Below are 23865 nucleotides of genomic sequence, written 5' to 3' on the forward strand. Positions count from 1 at the left end.
AGGTCACCATGCCAACACTAACAGCAGAAAGTTGCTGCAGGAGGTTGCCATGCCAACACCAGGAGGTTGACACACCGACACCGGGAGGTCACTGCGGGAGGTTGCCAAACCAACACTGAGTGGTCGCCACAGTCGACAAGCTAACACTGGGAGATGATTGCACCCAAAGGTGGCCAGGAATTGTCACTTACCGGAGGCTGGTAACCTTTGCTTGCTGGAAACCAGAGAACGTCGCTGGAAGCCGGGAATTGTTGCCAGAGACTGGGAATCGTCACAGAGACTGGGAATCATCGCTGGAGATTGGGAGTGAACACCAGAAACTGAGAATCGTCACAGACACTGGAATTCATCACTGGAGACTGGGAATCATCAGTAGAAACTGGGGATCATCACCAGAGACTGGGGATTGTCACCAGAGACTGAGAATCGTCACAGAAACTGGGAATTGTCATCAGAGACTGAGAATCGTCACAGAGACTGAGAATCATTGTCAGAGACTGGGAATCGTTGTCAGAGACTGAGAATCGTCACAGAGACTGAGAATCGTCATCAGAGACTGAGAATCATCACAGAGACTGAGAATCGTTGTCAGAGACTGAGAATCGTCACAGAGACTGAGAATCGCCATCAGAGACTGAGAATCGTCACAAAGACTCAGAATCGTTATCAGAGACTGGGAATCGTTGTCAGAGACTGAGAATCGTCACAGAGACTGAGAATCTTCATCAGAGACTGGGAATCATTGTCAGAGACTGAGAATCGTCACAGAGACTGAGAATTGTCATCAGAGACTGAGAATTGTCACAGAGACTGGGAAACTTCATCAGAGATTGAGAATCGTCACAGAGACTGGGAATTGTCATCAGAGACTGAGAATCGTCACCGGAGATTGATACTCGTCACAGAGACTGAGAATTGTCATAGAGACTGAGAATCGTCATCAGAGACTGAGAATCGTCACAGAGATTGGAAATCATCACTGGAGGCTGGGAATCATCAGTAGAGACTGAGGATCGTCACCAGAGACTGAGAATCCTCATCAGAGACTGAGAATTGTCACCGGAGGCTAGGAATCATCACAGAGACTGGGAATTATTGCCAGACACTAGGAGTCATCACTGGAGACTGGGAATCATCATTGGAGTCTGGGAATTATCACCAAAGTCTGGGAGTTGAAGCAGAAATAAGATAAAGGACAAGGAGAAGGAAAGAAAAACACTGAGAGGAATTAAAAAAGGGAAGTGAAGAAGAATGGGCAGAATGGATGAGCTCCAGCCGGAGCATCCAACTCCTGCTGCCAATTTGTAACCATTTACAGATGGATGTTATGTGACAGACTAGGGACTCCTTAATCTGGCTACAATTGAATCTTGGTACAAAACACTGAAGTGTAAACAAAAACATTTCGCCCATGTAGCACAGGGCGGCTCCATGGTTAGCTCTGCTGCCTCACACTACCAGGGTCAAAGGTTAGATTCCAACCGTGGGCAATGGTCTGTGTGGAGTTTGCACATTCCCCCCGTGACTATGTGGGTTTACCCCGGGTGCTCCAGTTTCCTCCCACAGTCCAAAGATGAGCAGGTATAGGGAATTGGCCATGCTAAATTGCCAATAATGCTAGGTGCATTAGTTGGGGGGGGGGAAGGGGTTACTCTTTGGAGGGTCAGTGTGGACTTGTTGGGCCGAAGTGCCTGTTTCCACACTGTAGGGAATCTAATCTAATCATTGCAGAGATGTGGCTTGGTTCAAACCAGCCTTTATTCCACTGACTCTGTCTACACTTCTTGCTGCATTGGGGAAGCTGTCAACATCATCAAACATCCCTCTACCTTGGTTATACTCTCTTTACCCTCTTTCATCAGGCAGATGATAGCACTTAGAGACACGTAAAATGCTGGATAAATACAAGTCTTTCATTCTTTACTCGCCTCCTGCAGCCCTCCTGGTTGTTTGATTCTCACTGATCTGTGCCGGATGTTTAAACAGGGTTTACGAAGGCGAATATGGAGGCCATCCCTTTGATGATTAGGTGAGGGGGGGGGGCCGGGGGAAGTGCCTGAAGAATTCCGAAAGTCGGCCTGAAGGCACCCATGGCTGAGCGGCCAATACCACACGAGGTAGAGTTCAGTCGGACTGGGAGGGAGGGTTTCACAGATATGCTAACCTGCTGGAACACTGCAAATCAATACAAGCCGAGCCCTGACTGAGCCTAGGCCTTCTTGCAATGAAGCTGATGATTTGTTGAATCTCTGTTATATCGGCCAGTGACATTGCTCAAAGAGGTTCCTGATGTAAACCCGTTTGCCACCTCATTAATACTTACATTTTACTGTGATGAGAAGTTAAACTTGGATTGTCTGCAGGGAAGAAGGGACTTGGTTACATTACATTCTGATCAAACTGAAATTCTTGTGCAATCTTGCAAGGGATGGAGCCTTAGCCTGAGACTCCAGTCTCTATTCCGCTCGGATGACGGATGCCATATTCACTGGAAGGCACGAGCAGTTGCAATCACTAAACTGCACTGATTGTGGCCATTGGAATTCAACACCCAGTTGGGTATTTTTCTGATTTCTTTCAACTCCTTTGCTGTCGATCTTTGGAGAATTGTAGGGAGATTCCATCCAAATGTGCAGGTAGCATAGAGTGATCCCATTCTTGCATTGGCTCTGTGGAAGACTCATGTCTACCTCCCTTATCATTTCAGGCTCAGCAGACGTTGCCCCTTTTCTTGTTGGATAATGATTATCCAATTTCTTTTCAAAAAGGTTATGACCTCTGTTCAGGCAGTGCATTTCAGGTCACTGGAATTCATTGGCTAAGGTAACTCTTCCCCTCCCGCTCGTCCCCCAGCCAATGCCTGAATTCTGGGTTCCTTGATGTCTGGCCTTCCTGTCAGTGGGAGGGTATCTAAATCAATCACTTCAGCCAATCAGGTCAAATCCATCAGCGTCTCTCTGTCACCCAAATAATGAGGGTGTGCAGATCAGTTTGTGGCCCTGGTGCTGAATCAGATTTTCCCTTTTTCTTGATTCGTTCATTCGGGGTATCAGAGGTGGGGGTGTGGGGTGGTGGTCACTATTTGAACCACCATTTATTGCCCATCCCTAATCACCCAGAGGGCAGTTCAGAGTCAACCACATTGCTGTGGGTCTGAAGTCACGTGTAGGCCAGACCAGGTAAGGATGGCAGATTTCCTTCCCTAAAGGACATTAGTGCAGCAGATTTTAAGGGTTTTTTTGGAAAAGAAACGTAATCTCCTGTCACAGGGAGATTTGAACCCATACCCCCAGCGTCCTGGTTACGTTGCTGCTACCTCCCCGTACTTGCTCATGTATCATCTGGATGTCCTGAAGTATTGAAACGGAAGAAAAACTTACATTCCATTTCATGACTTCAGAATGCCCACAAGCGTTTCCCAGTCAATGTGTTATTGTTAAAGCACAGTCACAGGGTTATGGTATCAGCAACATGTGCATAGCAAGGCATCTGCTTTCGTGATGCTGACTGTGGGAGAAGTTTGGCCAGAGGACTTGTAAAATACCCTCGCTCTTCTGACATTTTATGGACTCGTTTACATCCAATAAATGGGCAGAAAGGGGTTCAGTTTTATATCTTATCTAAAGGACAAAATATAGACCAGCACAGCATTGAGATATTGTGCTGCAGACCCAGAGGGAGAATTAAAAAGCTGACTTTCAGACTCTGAGTCAGTCATGTTTGACACTGGATGCCGTGACTGGGCAGTGCCTCAGCGTATGATCGAACTGAAACACCCTTTCACACCCAGGGGGCAACTCTGTGTATGGGTAAAACACATCAACTTGAATGTTTTGAGTGAATGTGCTGGACCAACACCACTTACGGAATGTTTGAAATGACCTGAGCTAGACTTGCAAAGGGGCAGGAGAAAGAATTTTGCTAAAAGCATTCTAGAGCTTCACAGCAGAACAGGAGGCACCCCTGTTAACCCTGTGGCCCTCTTTGAATGAGGACTCACTTGCTGAAGAAGAGTCACATCAAATTTGAAACATTAACTATGCTTTCTCTCTTCACAGCTGCTGCTAGACTTGCTGAGTTTCTCCAGCATTCTCTGGGTCTGTTGCCGATTTCAGCATTTCAGACTTTAATCTCATTCTCCTATCCTGTGGATTTGTCTCTCCTTGATTGCAAAACCAACGTCTCCCACATCTGTTTGCGGTTAGGTGTTCTGCTCCGCATTTTTTGAGGCTGTCTATTGGTCTTTTCTGACATGAACAGTTTGGGATTGGGATCTCCCATATGCTAGGAGAAAGTTGAGGACTGCAGATGCTGGAGATCAGAGCTGAAAATGTGTTGCTGGAAAAGTGCAGCAGGTCAGGCAGCATCCAAGGAGCAGGAGATTCCTGAAGAAGGGCTCATGCCCGAAAGGTCGATTCTCCTGCTTCTTGGATGCTGCCTGACCTGCTGCACTTTTCCAGCAACACATTTTCATCTCCCATATGCTAACAAGCTGTAACAGCTTATATGTGCTTTCTCTGGTTTGGCTGTTGTCAGACACTGTACTGTGCAGCCTTGCACTGCAGGAGAAATCCCTCACATCTGCAGTGTGAGACTTGATTTTGCCAGAGCCAGGGTGAACCCATTGCCCACATTGCTGTCCCCAGTCTGTTTCCAAGGGTCAGGCCTACCCTGAGCATGACCAAGTGCCAGTACCCATCTCAGCTGAGGCAGAGGTAGGATGTTGCTGGGGCACCTCACCTGCACGTAGCAAGTTGGCCAACGCAACTGGCTGAAGAATTTTTTTTTTCTCACAATCCTAATTTCTTAAAATTTGACTTAAACAGTTTGTTGACCTCCTTACGCAAAGTGGGCCATTAAGTTTGAAATCTTCCCACTGTTCCCACAGCCCATACTCAGCTTGATATCGAGATGGGAAATACTGGCGTCCTTGTGTCCAGCTTTGCTGAGGGAGTGATGGAGAATGTACTCGACAAGGTCATTCTCTCTTACCCTTGTTACAGAGATAGTGTCTCTAACTGTACAGTACAGGGAGACGAACATCAGCCAGGCTGACCTCATAAACAAGACAACATGTTTCCATTGATCTTTGAACAACTTCCTGCTATGAGGTTCCCAAGAAGTAAATGTTTATTCAAAGTTGTTTAACAGCACATAATATTCTGAGGCTGCTTCAAAACAATCCTTACCCTGTTATCATTCTGCAGCTACACAGAGGTGTACATCTGCAGGAGCTGGGCAGAGGGAATTACTGAGCGAGTATTTTTGAAGTCGCTGGTTTGATGTTAAAATAATATCGCTGTGGCCATTTTGAAACCTGGATGGGCTTTAACCCTGAGACACACATCTGCAGGGTGTAAACGGAGCTTTTTGGCTTTGCAAGACCCTCAGTGCTGGTAACCCACTGGGACTGGCAGCTTTTGTCCATGCCCCTTTCACAATCTGCCTCCACACGGCGGCTACACACTCCCACCTGCTGAAGCAGTATACCCAGTGCATGGTGAGGAGGGCACCACTGTGCACCTCAGAGGTAGCACTGTCCCTGTTCACGATTCCATGTCACTTCTCTTCTTGAGGCATGTGCAGCTGAGTAAGTGAATACAGCTCACCCACTATGCTCCTCCTTCCCAATGGAATGAGTGTCATTCACAATAACTTACAAGGTAGGAGAGTGTTGAAGATTATACCCCCACACCATATTACTGATCGAAGGACATTGGCATCTCTCAGCCTTCAATGGCAATAAAAATCAGGAGGGATGTAAACCAGTCTGATTATTCACTGTGAAACAACAGAAAAACAAAGATCTGCAAATGCTGACAATCTAAAAGAGGAACAGAATCTCCTGAGCAATGTATGCAGGCCTGGCAGCATCTATGAATTAGTGACTATTCCCTGAGATGTTTGACTGTATAGTGAGGCCTACCCCATGATGTCTGTGTTATCTCCTTGCTAGAGGAATTTAAAATGGCGCCCATTGCCCTGCTCCCTCTCACCAGTCTCTTTATCCACCTTGGCATCAGCTGTTTCATGCGGTTCCCACAAAATGTGGCAAAAAATTTTGTAAGACTCTGTTAGAGTCTTCACTTTAACTATCATCATGGGACGTTTATGTGAATAACTATCACCCAGGGGAGGTTAATGTGAATAACTATCACCATGGGAGGTTAATGTGAATAGCTATCACCAAGGGAAGTTAATGTGAATAACTATCACCCAGGGGAGGTTAATGTGAATAACTATCACCATGGGAGGTTAATGTGAATAGCTATCACTAAGGGAAGTTAATGTGAATAACTATCACCCAGGGGAGGTTAATGTGAATAACTATCACCCACGGGAGATTAATGTAAATAACTATCACCACGGGAGGTTAATGTGAATAGCTATCACCAAGGGAAGTTAATGTGAATAACTATCACCCAGGGGAGGTTAATGTGAATAACTATCACCCACGGGAGATTAATGTAAATAACTATCTCCCAGGGGAGGATGATGTGAAGAACTGTCATCACGGGAGGTGAATAGAACATAGAACAACACAGCACAGAACAGGCCCTTCGGCCCACGATGTTGTGCCGAACATCTATCCTAGCTTAAGCACCTATCCATGTACCTATCCAATTGCTGCTTAAAGGTCACCAATGACTCTGACTCTGCCACTCCCACAGGCAGCGCATTCCATGCCCCCACCACTCTCTGGGTAAAGAACCTACCCCAGACATCCCCCCTATACCTTCCACCCTTCAACTTAAATTTATGTCCCCTTGTAACACTCTGTTGTACCCGGGGAAAAAGTCTCTGACTGTCTAATCTGTCTATTCTCCTGATCATCTTATAAACCTCTATCAAGTCACCCCTCAATCTTCACTGTTCCAATGAGAAAAGGCTGAGCACTCTCAACCTATCCTCGTACGACCTATTCTCCATTCCAGGCAACATCCTGGTAAATTTCCTCTGCACCTTCTCCAAAGCTTCCACATTCTTCCTAAAATGAGGTGACCAGAACTGCACACATTACAACAAATGTGGCCTTACCAAGTTCCTGACCAGCTGCAACATCACCTCACGACTCTTGAATTCAATCCCTCTGCTAATGAATGCTAATATACCATAGGCCTTCTTGCAAGCTCTATCCACCTGAGTGGCAACTTTCAAAGATCGATGAACATAGACCCCAAGATCCCTCTGCTCCTCCACCTTACTAAGAACCCTACCGTTAACCCTGTATTTCGCATTCTTATTTGTCCTTCCAAAATGGACAACCTCACACTTGACAGGGTTGAACTCCTCAGCCCAGCTCTGCATCATTTCTAAGTCCCTTTGCAGCCGACAACAGTCCTCCTCACTATCCACAACTCCACCAATCTTCGTATCGTCTGCAAATTTACTGACCCACCCTTCGACTCCCTCTTCCAAGTCATTAATAAAAATTACAAACAGCAGAGGACCCAGAACTGATCCCTGGGGAACTCCACTTGTAACTGGGCTCCAGGCTGAATATTTACCATCTACCACCACTCTCTGACTTCGACTGGTTAGCCAGTTCTCCATCCAACTGACCAAACTTCCCACTATCCCATGCCTCCTGACTTTCTGCATAAGCCTACCATGGGGAACCTTATCAAATGCCTTAGTAAAATCCACGTACACGACAGCCACTGCTCTACCCTCATCCACATGCTTGGTCACCTCCTCACCTTTCAAGTCTTATTAAATGTGAATAACTATCACCACGGGAGGATGATGTGAATAACTATCACCACGGGAGGATGATGTGAATAACTATCACCACGGGAGGTTAATGTGAATAACTATCACCCAGGGGAGGTTAATGTGAATAACTATCACCACGGGAGGATGATGTGAATAACTATCACCGTGGGAGGTTCATGTGAGTAACTATCACCGTGAGCGGTTAATGTAAATAACTATCACTGTGGGTGGTTAATGTAAATAACTATCACTGTGGGCGGTTAATGCGAATAACTAACACCATGTGAGGATGATGTGAATAACTATCACCCACGGGAGGTTAATGTGAGTAACTATCACCGCGGGAGGTTGATGGGACTAACTATCACTGTGGAAGGTTAATGTGAATAACTATCACTGTGGGAGGTTGATGTGAATAACTATCACTGTGGGAGGTTGGTGTGATAAGTTATCACCTTGGGAGGTTGATGTGAATAACTGTCACTGTGGGAGGTTGGTGTGAATAACTATCACCCTGGGGAGGTTGGTGTGAATAACTATCACCCTGGGGAGGTTGGTGTGAATAACTATCAATATGTAGAATGTAAATCCAGGTCACCTTTACTGTCTCCTTTACCTGGGTACATCCCAGTCTGGGTGTGATTGTTACCCCATCTCCTTCTTCAGGATCTTACTGCTAATCTCTTTGGTTCGATCTTTCTTTGTAATTATTTATTGGCTCAAGTAATGAATATGTATTTTTAACACCAAAGTCTGTCTGGTCTTTTGCATTTGACCAAATTGAGCCATTTATTCCCTAGTTTTTTTCCCAGAGACCTGCCAATGTCTTTAACATTTCTCTACATTGATTTACATCTCTCCATTTCACTATCCTGACTATGCTGTCCTGTAGTCCATAACTATCAGTCGCTCAGTCTTACACAACCTGAACTCAGTGAGCAGACAGACACAAGGTTAAAACCTGCCGCCCTGCACCGTTAGGATAAATGCAAGAATGCCACATTACAAATGATGACATCAATGTATACAAGAGGAGGAAAGCGTGCTGATTGGTTGGTATACTGCCTTTGATTGGCAGTGTCTCTGCTGACTGGCTTATCCTACTCCTGGATCAGTGACACTACAGGAGGGCCCCTGGGTCCTATGGTCATCGATCAGAATGGAAACATTCCTATCCATGTCTCTGCTGGTCTGACCTGCATTTCATTCGGCCACCGAGGAAGCCGTGTACCTAGACCAAGTGATTTTTCAACTTTCAGTCATGCTGAGCTCCCTGTTTCAATCCAGTCTATAATTTATCTCTCTTCTTTCATGAAGACTGGTGCAAAGTAATTTATCCGAAATACCTTTACCTGGATATTTGCCCTGTGTCATTAGCAGACTTGACATCATTTTCAGCTTGACAATTCAATTTAATTTGCCTGCTAATGTTTTCCCGTAACCTCTTGCTGCTTTTCACATTTACATGTTCAATTCCCCTCTGTACGTTCTTTGACCTTAAGCTTATCAGAGTTACTCTGACCTTTCCTGGGGAAAGAGCAGTGAAATGAGCTTTAATGGAGCACTTTTCATTGTAGCACAAATGGGACAGAACCCTTTCAAAGTGAATGATGAGTCAGGACTGTTTCTGGGCCCTGTTTCACTCCCCTCCTGACCAGCTGTTGGGCACCTACTTGGGACATCCTCAGGAAGAGGCCAGCACAGGCCATGCTGCTCAATTCAGGCAGGCAAAGAGTTTCCCGAGGCCGCACGCAGAATCAGAGAGGTTGGCAGCCCCAGCAGGGCAAGCATTGCAGTGTTGCTGCAAGATGGCAACTCAAGGGCACCACCACCTTGACATGCCCCATCTCAAGGGGCAGTAAAGGACAGATGCTTGGCCATCCCAGGCTGGGGGAGACACTGCCAGTGCGGTGGGCAGTGGGGGGATCCTGCCAGTGCGGTGGGCGGTGGGGGGATCCTGCCAGTGCAGTGGGCGGTGGGGGATCCTGCCAGTGCCGTGGGCAGTGGGCAGTGGGGGGGATCCTGCCAGTGCACTGGGCAGTGGGGGGACCCTGCCAATGCAGTGGGCAGTGGGGGGACCCTGCCAGTGCCGTGGGCAGTGGGCAGTGGGGGGGATCCTGCCAGTGCAGTGGGCAGTGGGGGGGGATCCTGCCAGTGCAGTGGGCAGTGGGGGGGTCCCTGCCAGTGCAGTGGGCAGTGGGGGGGATCCTGCTAGTGCAGTGGGCAGTGGGGGGGGGATCCTGCCAGTGCAGTCGGCAGTGGGGGGGTCCCTGCCAGTGCAGTGGGCAGTGGGGGGACAATGTCAGTGCAGTGGGCAGTGGGGGGACCCTGCCAGTGCAGTGGGCAGTGGGGGGACAATGTCAGTGCAGTGGGCAGTGGGGGGACCCTGTCAGTGCAGTGGGCAGTGGGGGGACCCTGCCAGTGCAGTGGGCAGTCAGGAGGAACCACCAGAGCAGCTGGTAGTCAAGGCTTGTGAAGTGAAAGAGATCTTGAGTAACCCCCAACCCCATGCCAGATGCCAACAAGACACCTCCAGTGGGTGATCTGTCTGTGCCAATCTGTCCATAAATATTATTGATACAGATGAGCTGCCTGTCATTGGTGGGACAGGGGGACTCTGCCCGGGCTGATCACACTCTGGGGCAGGAGCACACTTATTCACTGACCCAATCCTTCCTTCAGAGTGCGATTGAGAAGATCCCACCAATCGTAGGCCACTCATAAGGAACAGATTGGAGCTGATACAGTGGACAGGAAGCAGTTATAAGCTTTATAATACAGGCCTTTTATGAATATAACCACGATTATAATTGACAAATGGCCCTTGAGAAAGGCGAAAGTGAAGACCGCAGATGCTGGAGATATGTGTCAAGGTTAGAATGGTGCTGGAAAAACACAACAGGTCAGGCAGCATCCGAGGAGCAGGAAAATCAATGTTTCGAGCAGGAGCCCTTCATCAAGAATGGCCCTGGAAGCCACGTTAATCATCGTAATCATTAAGTTTTTAAAAATAACTGATGCCTCAGTGTGTTAAAAATTACTGGGTTGTTTGTAATTTGTTGTACCTGGCGGTTTAATCCTATAAGGGTCAGAAACATTGTGTGTACAGGAGTGGTACAGTATATTCTCCCTGGGGTGGAGCTGCTTGTGTATGGATCTGGTTTCTGTGGGACAGTACCTGATTGTAAGCTGGCAGTGACAGAGAGCTCAGTGCAGCCCAGGATTAATGCCTGTGCTCCGGGAAGATTGAGTTCGGAGAAGGTTGAATACCTCTGTGACTTCCAAAGAAATGCTACTCAGGTTTGATAATCCACTGAATACTGACACTCCGTATTCTGTCCATAACGTTCTCAACTTAAACCCTTTGTGCTTTTCAGAGCCTCTGTGGTGTAAAAAGCCCTTTATGTCTGGATTTGTGACAAACCCGCAGAAAACAAATGATCTCGGCTGATAGCTGAATCAATGCTGTTTGTAAAGCAGGTGCCTCACCAAAAAAACAGTTCGGGAGAGTACCACACGAGTATATCATTACCTTTGTTTCATTGCTGAGTTTATGTTCTCATTCCAACAGGAATACATTACATTTAAGAAACTAGAATTGGGCTGACAACCCATGGGTTTGGTAAAGGAAAATCTAATGGAATTTCCACTCCTGATTTACTAAAGTAACGATTTTTATTCCTTGTATAACATTCACTAAAACAGATCATCAGGTGATTATCACGTTGCATTTCCAACATTAGAACAATGAGCACATGCCATTAACTGTAAAACATCTTGGGGGCATCCTGACCTTGTAGAAGGTGCTACATAAATGTAAGTTATTTTCTGTGTAATCTAGACTTTCATAATTGTAAAATGGCTTGGAGTCCAGTTCATTAGGTCATTAAGCCTTTCAAGCTAGCCCTGCTCCTCAGTAAGATTATGACTGATCCAATTATCACCATAATTCAGTCATTCACTCCTTCCCCCACTGCATTTTTACCCATTTGCTTCAAAATCTATTTCCCACTGTGTATGGGTATATTGCACTGTGTCTGTGTGGGTTTCCTCCAGATACTCGTTTCCTCCCACAATCCAAAGATGTGCAGGTTAGGTGTATTGTCCATGCTAAATTGCCCATAGTGTTCAGGGATGTGTAGGTTAGGTGCATTAGTCAGGGGCAAATGTAGAGTAATAGAGTATGGGGGCTAAAAATGTGTTGCTGGAAAAGCGCAGCAGGTCAGGCAGCATCCAAGGAACAGGATGCTGCTGGACCTGCTGCGCTTTTCCAGCAACACATTTTTAGCTCTGATCTCCCAGCATCTGCAGTTCTCACTTTCTCCTCCTAATAGAGTATGGGAACGGGTCTGGGTGGGATACTGTTTGGAGGGTCTTTGTGGACTTGTTGGGCAAAATGGCCTGTTTCTACACTCTAGGGATTGTATGATTCTTCACTGCCTTAAACATATTCAAAGAACTTGCTTTCACCACCTTTTCAGGAACAGAGTTCCAAAGACCTGTGACCCTCTGAGAGAAACATTTTCACCTACTCTCTTTTAAATGCATGAGGACTGATATTTTGACAGGGACACCCTCGTTCTAGATTCTCCTACAGTGACATCTTCATGTCCACCCTGTCCAGACTTTGAGCAGATATTCCAAACCCTGGAGCAGGGCAGGTACCCCAACCATCAGCCCTCTCTCTCTTTGCTGCAAGCCTCCTTGACTAGACTGTACCTGAGCATCACCAAATTCCTTCCTAACCCCTCCTCCTCCCTGTATCATGGTGCCATGGGCAGTTAGCTGACCCTCTTTACAACCTTCACTCTCCTTCAGATAAGCTTAGAGAACCTCAATTCTGTTGGATGTTTGTAAAGCCTAAGGTTCCTGCCCTGTTATCCTCTGGGTCCCCTTGCCTGCCAACACTCTGACTCACCAAGTCAGGGAACCAAACCCAAAAAGGGTGTGACTACCTCCAGGTCCTTGAGCGCAGGCAGACGGTGAACTGTTGTGTCTGTCCCCTGGTCTTCACTTCCAGCAGCCTGGGCAACAATTCACCTCTCTCCCTCCTATTTCTTCCCACCTGCTAATAAAAGACACAGCCGTGATGTGAGGTTACAACGACGTCCGGTGAAGAAAGTGATAAAGAAAAGTGTGTTCCAACCACATGCTAAAAACTTTACAACCGACTCACATACTTGTGCGTGTGCAGTCATTGTTGTAACTTCGAAAAGGTGGCAATCAAATTTGCAAACAGCGAGGCAATACAAACAGTAATGATGTATTAATCAGGTATCCTGCTTCAGTGACTTTGGTCAGGGGATCAGTAATGACCAAGGCATTGGGGAGGACTGTTGTTTCCTTTCTCTGCATGTGGACATGCCTGCCTTAGCTTCAACACTGGTTCAAAGTAGTACCCTGATTGCCATTCCCAGCTCAGCATGGGAACTGAGAAATTGCAAGCACAGGGTCACGTATCACTATAGAGCGGCTGTCCCTCAGTATCGCTTTGGACCATCAGATTTGATGCTTTTATTTGCTGAATCCTGGATTTGGACTTCCAATGTGGGCACAGACATAATGCCAGTTGAGTGCCAGGTGACACATGGAATCATGTTTGCAATGGTTCATCAATATCCTCAATGGATGTGAAATTAAACTTCAGAAAATTGGCAACTTGCCTTTTACCCAACCTGGCATCAGCAGGAAGGAATAGGGAGGAGGGTGGAAGGGACTGGGGATTTGCCATTGCATGTTGCACAAGTGCCTCTTGCCTGCATCCCCATTGACTGATATAATGTGGAGTATGGGAGGAGGGGACAGAGAAAATGCCTACAGTATCTGCTCCATTACAGTGTAGTGGGCAACCCTGGCACATGACCTAACTAAGAAAGTTTTATGTTGTATGTAAAAAAAAATCCGTCTTGCTTATTAGAAAATGTGGAGTTTCTCTCTATTCATTGAGTTACTTCCATTTTTCTCACTTATCCCTTCCATCTCTCTTCAACTAATCTTTCTTTCCCTCTTTTCGTTTCATTTCTGCATGTAACTTGGCTTTAATTCACCCACTTTTCATGCTCCATAGTCCCCTCTGTTCTGTGGTCCTTAAGTTTTGATGGTTAAGGAGATGGACCATTGTACCCAGAGTTTATGAACTTCCAGATGCATCCTTGCCCTCGCCCTGCCAACGTTAATTCACATTTCTAACAATTTGCATGGCCAGGGAATAATAGAATCCAAGAAGGCGAGAAGAAAATCCGCAAGATATCCCAGCTTTGCAATTTCTGGATAACTTGTCACAGTTGGAAGAAGCCAGAACGAGTGTTGGCTGTCTGGCTGCTTTCCTGTGAGAGCTAGTTAATGTTGCTGGACTACAGTAACTGTACAGGAAAACCCATAGCAGGGACTCCTCACCAACACTATGCTTCAGCAGATGCCTGTTATAAAAACTCTTCTGTAATTTCTTGCCCGTAGTTACATTTTGTTTCTGGTGCTAGCTCTAAAAGTTAGGTATTGATGGGCAGTCTCAAAACAAAAACTTTCTAATCCAAGAGAGAGAAAATGAAAAACCCTCCTTGATTTTTATCACGTGCGATCTGGTACCCTTTAGGAACATATAAAGGAACATTGCTCGATGCTTTTAACTGTTCCGGTTAACTACTGAACCTGTTCAGTGTATAGGCTTAGCACCCAGTGTAGCTGATTGAAAGGCCTTGGGGAAACAAAAGATTTCAGAAGAGACAACAATTAAATTGGGTTTTTGCTGTGAATTAATGAGAGATTTTCTAATTGGTAATGAGCCATTTTTTCAGGTTTCTTGGATGGTCCAGTATTTTATTTTCCAGTAAATGCCATTTTCTGGCTTGTAGCATATTCTTTAAACAGGTAAGGGGTAAGTGTAGGGGTGTGGGTGGGTTCCGCTTCGGCGGGTCGGTGTGGACTTGTTGGGCGGAAGGGCCTGTTTCCACACTGTAAGTAATCTAATCTAATCTAATCATTTGGAACATACCTTTAACACTGAATGCACATTGTTGATGAGTGTCAAAATCACCAATTTATTCAGTGCCTTTGAACACCTCACGTCTTACAACGAGTTACACTGAGAATCCTTTCATTCCTGCAGCTGGTGAAACCATAACTGAACGGCAACACTGTCTTTCAGCCAAATGAAAGATCCCCAGGGACGAAACGTTGGTCTAAACGTTGCCCTGCAGTCTGCATTGACAGCAGCTTCCGAACCTGCACCTTCACTGCCTTGGAGGACGAGAGGTGCAGAACCACCACCTGGGAGTTACTGTCTAAGCCACATGTTATCCTGGCCTGGGAAGATATTACCAGTATTGTTCAGTCAAAGCTCTGGGATTGCCTCCCTTACAATTGGCACAACACAGACTGTACCACCTCGACAATGGGCCATCAACATTGACCAAGTCAGTTCATGCACTTTGGATGAATTAATTTAAAGAAACTGATTCTAACTGACAGTTAAAAGAACACATTTTCTGATTACCTTTGGGGTAAACCTGCTCCACTGATTGAGACCAACTGAGCTCATCGTTGTGCATTCGCTTGTTGTTCTGGGAAATGCAAATATTCCTGTTTCCATGACAACACCCTGTGCAGACACAAATGCAGTAGACTTCCCATTCCTTATTTCCATAGCCTACCCCTGGCAAGGATGGAGAGCAGCCGGGTCATCTTAATTGATTATGTGTTTGCCCTCAGTCCATTTTCAAATTGACTTCAAAATTCAAGGGGGAATGAAAGTAAATGATAACGCCACTGAAGATGATTCAATATCATTTGCCACTCTCTCTAACCTGTTTTAATATGCATGTCTATTCCAACTTTGAGCTCTTGTTAATTAAAAACTTCACATTAGTCAGTCCTGCCTGGATGTAGTACAGTGCTTCAGTTATTGGTGAGCATTGAGAGCCCTGTGTTATTGAGTAGGTGGTCTGGTCCCAGATCTGCCCATGATGTTCACTCTTAATGTATTTCAGGTTTTCTTCAGACGTTCCTCTGAATTGCACAGAGGAGGGATTATAAACACCTTTCACTTTGGGAAATAAACTTCAAATTTCATTATATTATATTAAAATACATTCAGTTAGTGGACGTCAGTGTGGATGAGGTAGTTACTGCTGAAAACTTATTCTCTTTCTTTCTGATGTTTGCTCAGATGTGTCCACACTTTGATTCAAAATAGCAAGTTGTTCTTTCACAGTAAACATTCTTTCAAGCTGACTTCCTGGCTTCAGTGACGATTGTTGTTTTAATCTCTATCACATGAGCTGGTGCTATTTTTTAAAACTTCTATCCCCCAAAGACTAGAGAGTTGAGGGCTGACCTAATTGTGTAAACGATCAAAGGATTTGTTTGGGAAGATGTAAAGAAGTTACGTCCTCTGGTGACTGAGTGGCACAATCTTCAAATTCAGCTTTTTCAGACGTGAAATTAGAAAGCTGCTTTTCACATAGAATTGCGTGGGGGGCTGAAATTCAGTCCCAACAGGTTCTTGACGCCGGCACACTTGAAATTTTCAAAGTTGATGGATTTTTGTCAATGAAAACTGTCGACATTTATTTCTAAATAAAACCAAAAGAACTGCGGATGCTGTGAATCAGAAACAAAGACAGAAGTTGTTGGAAAAGCTCAGCTTTTCTTCGACCTGTCTTTGTGACGTCAGCAAATTACACGCCCGTACCTTGAGTCCCTTCGTCCAAATCATTGATGTGCAGGCCCCAACACTGCCCCCTGTAACACATGACATTCTGCCATCTCGATTCAGCAGGCAGGTCACCTAGCTTTCCCAGTCCAGACCTAGCCACTCATCTTGCCCAACGCGGAGAGAAGTGATCAGGGACCTGGCAAACTGAGGACATTAAGTGGACATTAGTTCACAATTTAAGGGCCTTCATTGCTGGCAAGTGGAGAAAGCTGTTTGTGGATCTTCTTTCCCAGTTCCCAATTGCAGGGATGGCAAGAATAGGGCAGGGAAATCTTGCTAGGGAAATCTTACCAATGTTTCTCCTTTCCCACCACCTCCATGAAGAGGAAAATCACACCGATTTGTTTGATCTTGTTTACATGAGTTTGTTTAGTGGGTTGGGATTACACAGATTTCCTGTCTAATAGTGATCCACTCCACTGTAAGGAATGACTCTGCTAAAATTTGGGTGGGTCACTGTCGCTGCCATCTGTTTGGACCTGATTTCTTGCCCTGCAACATTGGCGGAGCGTGAGAGGGAAGAGGGTATCATGGAGACTTCGGATAACAGAAGCTCTTCACAGAATGTTTCTTGCTGTGTATTCGGCCGGATACTCTAGGGTACAATAAGAGTGGATGTATTTCTCACGGTTTGGAGGCCTGGTTTGTTCCAGAGTCAGCGGATGGCTTTGCCAGTCTCCTGCTGGGAGTCGAGCTGCTGGAAATGGCTGCAGACATGAGGCTGCTGAAATACTCTCTGAGACTATTGCAAAGTGGCACTGACACTTGCCTGGAACTGGGTCACCAGGCTGTTTGCGGGAGGCACGTAACCATGGAGACGAAGCCACCATCAAGGTTAAAAAGAAAGAGGAATCAATGTGCTCGAACTGAAACATGGAGTTTGGGGGGGGGGGGGGGGGGGGGGGGGGTGGGTAGTGGGGGTGTATGTCGCTGAATCTCGAGTCTAATCTCTGTGGATCTATTAATTCCTGACACATCTTCGGAAAATCAGAATAAAAATGAGTCAACCAGAATTAGGCTGGTCAAATAACAAGCTAAACCCATCATCAGGAAATATTCCAAGAAAATTTCCCATTATCTTCCACTGTACTGATATGATTGGATATGATTTAGAGTTTTTTAGATTTAGATTTAGACTTTATTGTCACGTGTACTCGAGGACAGGAATATAGTGAAAGTGTACAATGTCACCACACACCGCGCCATCTGGGGTACAAAGTACTAAGGTACAGTATCATAAGAATAAGGTAGAAAGAAATAAAGAACAAAGTTAAAAGTTAAACATTACAGACCTTCCTAGCATTAAGTAGAAAAATAAAGAATTAAAGTTAAAAGTTTAAACATTTCAGTCTTTCTAAATAGGGAAGTGAACTGACTGATCCGCGTTTTGACATAAAACAAATGCATTTTCAAAATTGCTGTATTACTGAGTCCTAGTGTGGTGACAATACCACTATAGCATGCCTGGGAGCTGTACTTAAATCCAGTTCCGGTGATTGGGTGGAGATCTGACCTCTGACTGCTGCTGGCTCTCAGTGTGGGATGTGTTGAGGAAGCACTAATCTGTTCAGATGTTGTACTGATTTGTGCTGGATGTGTATTGTCAGCCAGAGAGACTGTAACATTGACCAGTGCAGAGAATAGAAAATGCTGCTGCAACTGATGCTATAAATTGGAGATAAGTCAATTCTGGGCAGCATGGTGGCTCAGTGGTTTGCACTGCTGCCTCCCAGCGCCAGGGATCCGGGATCGATTCCAGCCTCGGGTGATTGTCTGTGTGGAGTTTGCACATTCTCTCTGTGTCTGCGTGGGATTCCTCCGGGTGCTCCGGTTTCCTCCCACAATCCAAAGATGTGCATGCCAGGTGAATTGGCCACACTGAATTGCCAAGAATGTTAGGTGCTTTTGTCAGGGGTAAGTATAGGCTAGTGGAACGGGTCTGGGTGGGTTTCTCTTTGGAGGGTTGGTGTGGACCTGTTGGGCTGAAGGGCCTGTTTCCATACTGTAGGGAATCTAATCCAAAAACGAGAGAGGGCACCAAATGTGAAGAATCATTTGATTTGTCAGCATTGATGTCACTAATAAACACAAATAAATAGTTAACCTGGTGGGTTTTAGGCAAGTAAGTAATTTGGCGAGTAAATTAAGCATGAATTAACAGGCAGATAATACTTGAAATAAAAAAAAGTGATTTCATTCCTAATAGCCAACACAATAAAGACAAAAGTAGCACAAGCTCAAGACCAGCATTTCTCTCCATCACCATGCAACTGCACAGCTCCACAATATGTCATTCTTCATTCACTCAGAGTAGGTCAGGGGTCCTATCCAACAAGGGTTTTCATCTTCTGTTTTCATGGATTCAATTATCATTAGTAAGGCATACTTTTATAAACCTTCTCTCCCCAGTTTGTGACAGTTCAGTTGTTGTAGTTTTCCAGAGATCTTTCTAACTGACCAACAATGGTCCAGTTCATCATGAAGCCACTTCTAGAAAATCACCCAGCGCTTAGCACCTCCGAGTTATTCATACAGATTTAGGTTTTAGATCTCTTTGCAAGCTTGCGTATTATCTCCTGTTTCCTGTTTTTATGTGATCTCCTCATGAATGAGATTTGGTTCTTTGTGTCAGAGGAATTTAGTATGTTCCTTTTCCTGTCTCGATTTTTTTTGTGTCTGAAACTGTGCTGATCACCTCTTTCCTTCTAACTGTATCTTCCTTACAGTAACAATGCCTTTGTTTGTCTTTTATGTGTCTGGTTGCATTTTTGTATATTTATTTCGTTCTTGTTGGCATGACTTCTAGGTTAAGAGTCACCACGCCATGTGGACCAGCATCTCCTATTCAAGAAAATTCCAATTGATCGCTTTCCAATCTTTGCAAACTCTTAAACATTCCTTTCAAACATACCTAAAAGCAATTATAGATATCACATACATTATGATTTTTTAAAAATTGTACTGATGAAAGGTTGTCACAATTTATTCACTAAGGATATTGCAAAGTGGTTATACTGTTGGTTGAAAAATAACTAATTGTTGGCGATTGTATTAGAGTCAAAACGTGTGGTGCTGGAAAAGCACAGCTAGTCAGGCAGCATCCAAGGAGCAGGAGAAATGACATTCAATCATAAGCTCTTCATTAGGCTCTTCCTGATGAAGAGTTCATGCTCGAAACGTCGACTCTCCTGCTCCTCAGATGCTGCCTGACCAGCTGTGCTTTTCCAGCGCCACACTTTTTGACTCTAATACAATCGCCAACAATTAGTTATTTTTCAACCAACAGTGCAACCACTTTGCAATATCCTTAGTGAATAAATTGTGACAACCTTTCATCAGTACAATTAAAAATCTGCAGCCCTCAATTTCTCCCTGATGTATTAGGGAGAAATCCATTGCTCTTCCTCAAAAAACCGTAAGTACTTTGGATGCTGTAAGTCAGAAACAAAAACAGAAGTTGTTGGAAAAGCTCAGCAGATCTGGTGGCATCTGTGGAGAGAAATCAGTGTTAACGTTTCGGGTCTGATGAGCCTTGCCCAGAAGCCTCAGTTTAAGGAAGGGTCATCTGACCTGAAACGTTAACTCTGATTTTCCTTCACAGATGCTCTGCCAGGTGTATTATTAAGTATGGCAGATGGAAAATCTGGCTCTTGTCGTCAGAAAACTGACATCACCACGCTCCAGTTTCTTAAGGTGATTTAGGAGGCCTAATGCTGATTTATTGCTAATTGGTGTGTGCAGTATTTCAGAATGCATGCCTCATTAAATCTGTTTTCTCTTTTTAGGTTGATGTGCTCAAGGCTGACGTGGAGAGTGCAGAGTGGAAGATGCTTGAAAACCTCATTCTGGAGAATGTCATTGAAGAAATTGGACAATTGATTTTTGCAATTCATTTACACTGGCCTGGGTTTGAGATTGGTGGAAATGACAGTGATGTTGTCCGGTTTTGGTATAGCCTTCTGAAGGAGCTAGAACTGAGGAACTTCAAGCTTTTCCACAGTTATAAGGATATAAATAAGCCACAAATCTTCCTACGAAAGCAGGCTTTCAATGCTAGTAGCAGCTACATACTAAGCTGGATTAACACCCAGTGGAGATAGCATTGAATGAGGAGATAACGTCTTGGCAACAAACTGCACAGCTCCATATATTTTGAGGACAGAACGGACATTATACTAGTATCATGACTTTTAAGTATTTAAATTAGACCCTATGTAACATCAATTGATTTGCTTCAGAGAAAGCTATCAGAGATCAATAGTGTGTACCTCCCTCAGGATAATTAAAGAAACAGAGGAACAGTTAAAGTTGTGATTGTGGCTGCTTATTTCCAGAACTTACTATGAGGCTGTGGCTTTCTACAGACAAAGGAGTGAAGAGGGTCAGTATCTGATTTGAACATTACTGCAACTAAGACCTGCACAGTCATCGTGCCACATATGGACCAGCTCAGATGTGACATGTCAAAGATCACTGCGGAGTGTGGAGAGTCCCGTCTCAGGGTGGACAGTCACCAAGGTTGGTGACAAGATGATGTTTTCATTTCTATTTCTTTATGTAACATTCAGGGAAATAAATAACTTGCCTTTTCTGTGACTCTCATAAAATTAAATGCTTAATTTACAAATAAGGACTGTTCGTGTTTCACCCATCTAAAAATAATAGAAATAATTCACATTAATACCTATTGTGTCTCTTAGAAGAACATAGAACAATACTGCAGAGGAACAGGCCTTTCAGCCCACTACATCTGTGCCGGACATGATGTCATTCCAAAGTAATCCCATCTGGCTGTATATGGTCCCGATCCCTCTATTTCCTGTATCTCCACCTGTCTGTCTAAATGCCTCTTAAATGTTGCTATCATATCTGCTTCTACCACTCCCCTGTCAGCACATTCCAGACACCTACTGCCCTCACGTAAAATCTTGCCTTGTACATTTCGTTTAAATCTGCACAATTCCACTTTAAACCTATGCCCCCTAATATTTGACATTTGTATCCTGGGAGAAAGACACTGACTATCCAGCCTATCCATGCCTCTCATATACTTCTCTTATATACTTTTATCAGGTCACCCCTCAGCCTCTGACACTCGAGTAAAAACAGTTAATGTCTGTCCAACCTCTTCTTTTTGCTAATACATTGCAATCCAGGCAACACCCTAGTAAATCTCTTTTGCAACCTATCCAAAGCCTCTACCTTCTTCCTATCGTGTAGTGAACAGAATGGCACACAAAGCTCCAAATGTGACCTAACTGAAATTTTAAAAACTGCAATATGACTTGCCAACTTTTTTCTAACTCAGTGCTCCTAACAATGAAGGAAAGCATACCACATGCCTTCTTTACCACCTTATACACTTGTATTGCCACTTTCAGGGAGTTATCGACTTGCACCCCAAGATCCCACTGTATATCAACGCTCCTAAGAGTCCTGCCATTTACTGTATACTTTCCTCTTGTATTTGATTTCTCAAAATGCATCACTTCGCACTTGTCCAAATTAAAATCCATTTGTCATTTCTCTGCCCAGCTTTCCAACTGATCTATAATCTACTGTATCCTTTGACAACTTTCCTCACTATCTATAACTCGACCAATGTTTGTGTCATCTGCAAACTTACTAATCAGACTACATACTTTTTAATCCAAATCATTTACATGTATTCCAAGCAACAGAGATCCCAGCCCTGATCCCTGCAGAACACCAACAATCACAGACTTCCAGTCAGAGCCATTCTCCCCCCCCCCCCCCAAGTCTCCACAATTACCCTCTGTCTTCTATCATACAATACCAACAGGGCAAAAAGAGGCCATTTCACCCAATGAGTTCACATCACCCTTCCAAAGGGCATGCCACCCAGAACCACCCCATACCCTACCCCTGTAACCCTGCATTTCCCATGGCTAACCACCTAGCCTGCACATCCTTGGACACTACAGGGTAATTTAGAAGGGCCAATCCACCTCAACTGCTTTCTTTTATTGGTCAGAGTATTGAGTACAGAAGTTGGGAGGTTGTACAGGACATTGGTTTGGCCACTTTTGAAATATTGTGTGCAATTCTAGTCTCCTTCAAATTGGAAAGATGTTGTGAAACTTGAAAGAGTTCAGAAAAGATTTACAAGGATATTGCCAGGGTTGGAGGATCTGAGCTACAGGGAGAGGCTGAACAGGCTGGGATTGTTTTCTCTGGAGCGTCGGAGGCTGAAGGGTGACCTTACAGAGGTTTACAAAATTATGAGGGGCATGGATAGAATAAATAGACAAAGTCTTTTCCCTGGGGTTGGGGAGTCCAGAACTAGAGGGCATAGATTTAGGGTGAGAGGGGAAAGATATAAAAGAGACCTAATGGGCAACTTTTTCACACCTAGGGTGGTACGTATATGGAATGAGCTGCCAGAGGGAGTGGTGGAGGCTGGTACAATTGCAACATTTAAATGGCATTTGGATCGGTACATGAATAGGAAGGGTTTGGAGGGATATTAGATTAGATTAGATTACTTACAGTGTGGAAACAGACCCTTCGGCCCAACAAGTCCACACCGACCCGCAACCCACCCAGACCCATTCCCCTACATTTACCCCTTCACCTAACACTACAGGCAATTTATCATGGCCAATTCACCTAACCTACACATTTTTTGATTGTGGGAGGAAACCGGAGCACCCGGAGGAAACCCACGCAGACACGGGGAGAATATGCAAACTCCACACAGTCGCCTGAGGAAGGAATTGACCCTGGGTCTCTGGCGCTGTGAGGCAGCAGTGCTAACCACTGTGCCACCATGCCGCCCACCATATGGGCCGGGTGATGGCAGGTCGGACTAGATTGGGTTGGGATAGCAGGTCAGCATGGACAGGTTGAACCGAAGCATCTGTTTCCTGATTTACATCTCTATGACTCTATAAAAATCTCTGTCTACACCCCAGCAATCTCCTCCATTGGGGGTCTTGTTTACCTTAATATTTTTCAAGAAGCACTTCACATATAGTGAACTAGTTTAAATTACATTTATGGTTATAAAAGCAACAAAACCAATATTGTATCCAACATTGTGATGAATGATTACAATCTAAATAAATGTTTAGACAGGAGAATTGGGAAAAATTAAATTACTTGCAGAGTCTGTGAAGGGAGTGATATCAATTTAAAAGTAATGTTGATGGTTAGAGAGATTGGGAAAAATATTTTAATAAAGGGATTGGAAGTCAATGCTTTGTACAGGAAGCGATTGAAGAGAACATTAGAGTCAGGAGCAGAAATAACCATCCGGCTTTTCAGCCTAATCTGCCATTCACAAAGACCTGAAATGATCTGGACAATCTAATACATCCTTTAAGGAAAAATTGGATAAATGATTGAAAGAGAGGAAGATGCAGAGATATTGGAAGAGGTCACAAATTGCATATTTGATTTTGAATTCCTTCAGC

General features: G+C 44.7%; 1 protein-coding gene across 1 annotated transcript in view; it reads left to right on the plus strand.

The window, feature by feature from the left end:
• Nucleotides 1-21019, plus strand: part of LOC132836824 (probable methyltransferase-like protein 24) — a 97351-nt gene extending 76332 nt beyond the window's left edge. The window contains exon 5 of the mRNA XM_060856304.1: nucleotides 20215-21019. Within this exon, the coding sequence (XP_060712287.1) occupies nucleotides 20215-20529 (315 nt within the window). The 3' untranslated portion in view covers nucleotides 20530-21019. The remainder of the gene's footprint in view (nucleotides 1-20214) is intronic.
• Nucleotides 21020-23865: the final 2846 nt, after the last annotated feature.

Source organism: Hemiscyllium ocellatum, chromosome 3 (genome assembly GCF_020745735.1).
Source record: "Hemiscyllium ocellatum isolate sHemOce1 chromosome 3, sHemOce1.pat.X.cur, whole genome shotgun sequence".
NCBI lineage: Eukaryota > Metazoa > Chordata > Chondrichthyes > Orectolobiformes > Hemiscylliidae > Hemiscyllium > Hemiscyllium ocellatum.